Source organism: Rhinopithecus bieti, unplaced genomic scaffold, assembly GCF_001698545.2.
Source record: "Rhinopithecus bieti isolate Rb0 unplaced genomic scaffold, ASM169854v2 scaffold_6776, whole genome shotgun sequence".
NCBI classification, from domain to species: domain Eukaryota; kingdom Metazoa; phylum Chordata; class Mammalia; order Primates; family Cercopithecidae; genus Rhinopithecus; species Rhinopithecus bieti.
The window spans coordinates 978,196-980,460 of NW_016805299.1; the positions used below are offsets into that span (position 1 = coordinate 978,196).

The 2,265-nt window shown below is 55.7% G+C and overlaps 1 protein-coding gene across 1 annotated transcript in view; it reads right to left on the reverse strand.

Annotated features, from left to right (window-relative positions):
* Nucleotides 1-994: 994 nt before the first annotated feature.
* LOC108529632 (calcium release-activated calcium channel protein 1) overlaps nucleotides 995-2,265 on the reverse strand; it is a 19,370-nt gene continuing 18,099 nt past the window's right edge. The window contains exon 2 of the mRNA XM_017872071.1: nucleotides 995-1,973. Within this exon, the coding sequence (XP_017727560.1) occupies nucleotides 1,371-1,973 (603 nt within the window). The 3' untranslated portion in view covers nucleotides 995-1,370. The remainder of the gene's footprint in view (nucleotides 1,974-2,265) is intronic.

Consider the following 2,265-nt stretch of genomic DNA (forward strand, 5'->3'; position numbering starts at 1 on the left):
TTTTTTTTTTTTTTTTGAGACGGAGTCTCGCTCTGTTGCCCAGGTTGGAGTGCAGTGGCATAATCTCGGCTTACTGTAAGCTCCGCCTCCCAGGTTCACGCCATTCTCCTGCCTCAGCCTCCCAGGTAGCTGGGACTACAGGCGCCCGCCACCAAGCCCAGCTAATTTTTTTGTATTTTTAGTAGAGACGGGGTTTCACCATGTTAGTCAGGATGGTCTCGATCTCCTGGCCTCGTGATCCACCCGCCTCGGCCTCCCAAAGTGCTGGGATTACAGGCGTGAGCCACCGCGCCTGGCACAACTTTTTGTAGGTTTGAAACTTCTCAAAATAAAATGAATTTTTTTCTTTTTTTGAGACAGAGTTTCACTCGTTGCCCAGGCGAGAGGGCAGTGGCGTGATCTCGGCTCACCACAACCTCCGCCTCACGAGTTCAAGCGATTCTCCTGCCTCAGCCTCCCGAGTAGCTGGGATTACAGGCGTGCGCCACCACGCACGACTAATTTTGTATTTTTAGTAGACACAGGGTTTCTCCATGTTGGTCTGCCTGGTCTCGAACTCCCGACCTCAGATGATCTGCCCACCTTGGCCTCCCAGAGTGCTAGGATTACAGGTGTGAGCCACCATGCTGGGCAAAGTTTTCCTTTTTTTTTAGAGTGTCTCCCTCTGTTGCCCAAGTTGGAGTGTAGTGGTGTTACCATAGCTCATTGCAGCCTTGGCCTCCCGGGCTCAGGCAATCTTCCTGCCTCAATCTCTCAAAGGAGCTGGAATTGTAGGTGCCATGCCTGGCTAATTTTTGTATTTTTTGTTTGAGATGGGGTCTCAAACTCCTGGGCTCAAGAGATCCTCCTGCCTTGGCCTCCTGAATAGCTGAGACCACAGGTGTGTGCCACCATACCTGGCTTAAAATTTGTTTTAAGTTTTCCTAGAGGCTCACCTAATCAGGGTGAGGCATAATACCAGTAGCCCAGGCCCAACAAAAACAAGACACGGGAAGGAGGTGTCCTTATGAGTATATTTATGTGTCACACACACATACACACTCAACGCTGGACGGGAGGGAGGTTGAGACGGACAGGAGGAGGCACCCAGGTGGCACTGGCACAGGGGAGGAGAGGGGACACAGCGAGTGTGTGGCCCCACTTCGGCCCCCTCCAGCTCTTCCTGGAGCTGGAAGAACAGGAAATGCTTATTCTCTTAGAGGACAGTTTCAAAGTGCAGAAATTTCTCTTACAAAAAGCCTCTTCCCTCCAGGCTCTGCCCCTTGCTGAAGCCCAGCCCCTTGCACAGGCTGTCCGTGAGGCTGGGGCAGGACAAGGTCATGGGGAAGGGCGTAAGGCCAAAGAATTGGAAGGGCCCAGACCGCATGGGCCTAGGCATAGTGGCTGCCGGGCGTCAGGGGGTGGTCCCCTCTGTGGTCCAGCTGGTCCTGTAAGCGAGCAAACTCCGCCAGCTCGTTGAGCTCCTGGAACTGTCGGTCCGTCTTATGGCTGACCAGTGAGCGGTAGAAGTGGACGGCGAAGACGATAAAGATCAGGCCGAAGGGCACCATGATGGTGGTCGAGGCGATGGCGGCTGCCTGGCCCGGGGTGATACCGCTGGTGCTGACGTTGGCAGCTGCACCACTGGCGGGGGGCTTGCTGGTGGGCCTCGGCTGGCCTGGCTGCTTCTTGAGGGGCAAGAACTTGACCCAGCAGAGCAGCACGACCTCGGCCAGGAAGAGCAGCGTGCCGATGACGGTGGAGAAGGCCCAGGCCAGCTCGATGTGGCGGTGCATGCGCTCGTGGGGGGACTCCTTGACTGAGTTGAGGTTGTGCACGTTGCTTACTGCCTCGATGTTGGGCAAGATGCAGGTGCTGATCATGAGTGCAAACAGGTGTACGGCCACCAGCACCGTGGTGCAGGCACTGAAGGCGATAAGCAGCCCTGGCGGGTAGTCGTGGTCAGCGTCCAGCTGCACCTCCACCATCGCCACCTGCGGGGGGACAGGCGGAATGAGTGCCAGCAGTCCCAGCCCCCACTGCTACTCTTCAGTCCTGGCTCTCCTGTCAGGCTCTGGGACCCTGGTCAGTCGCGTGGCCTCTCCAAGCCTCAGTTTTCATTTATCTATACTGGGGATAGTAAGGCCTATTCACTTGGGGATGAAAGTGGCAGAAAGTCCTACAGAAAGCAGGAGCCAAGGCCGCCTGGATCTGAATCCCAGTCCTGGGACTCACTAACTGTGCAACCCTGGGAAAGTCATTTAACCTCTCTAAGCCTCAACTTTC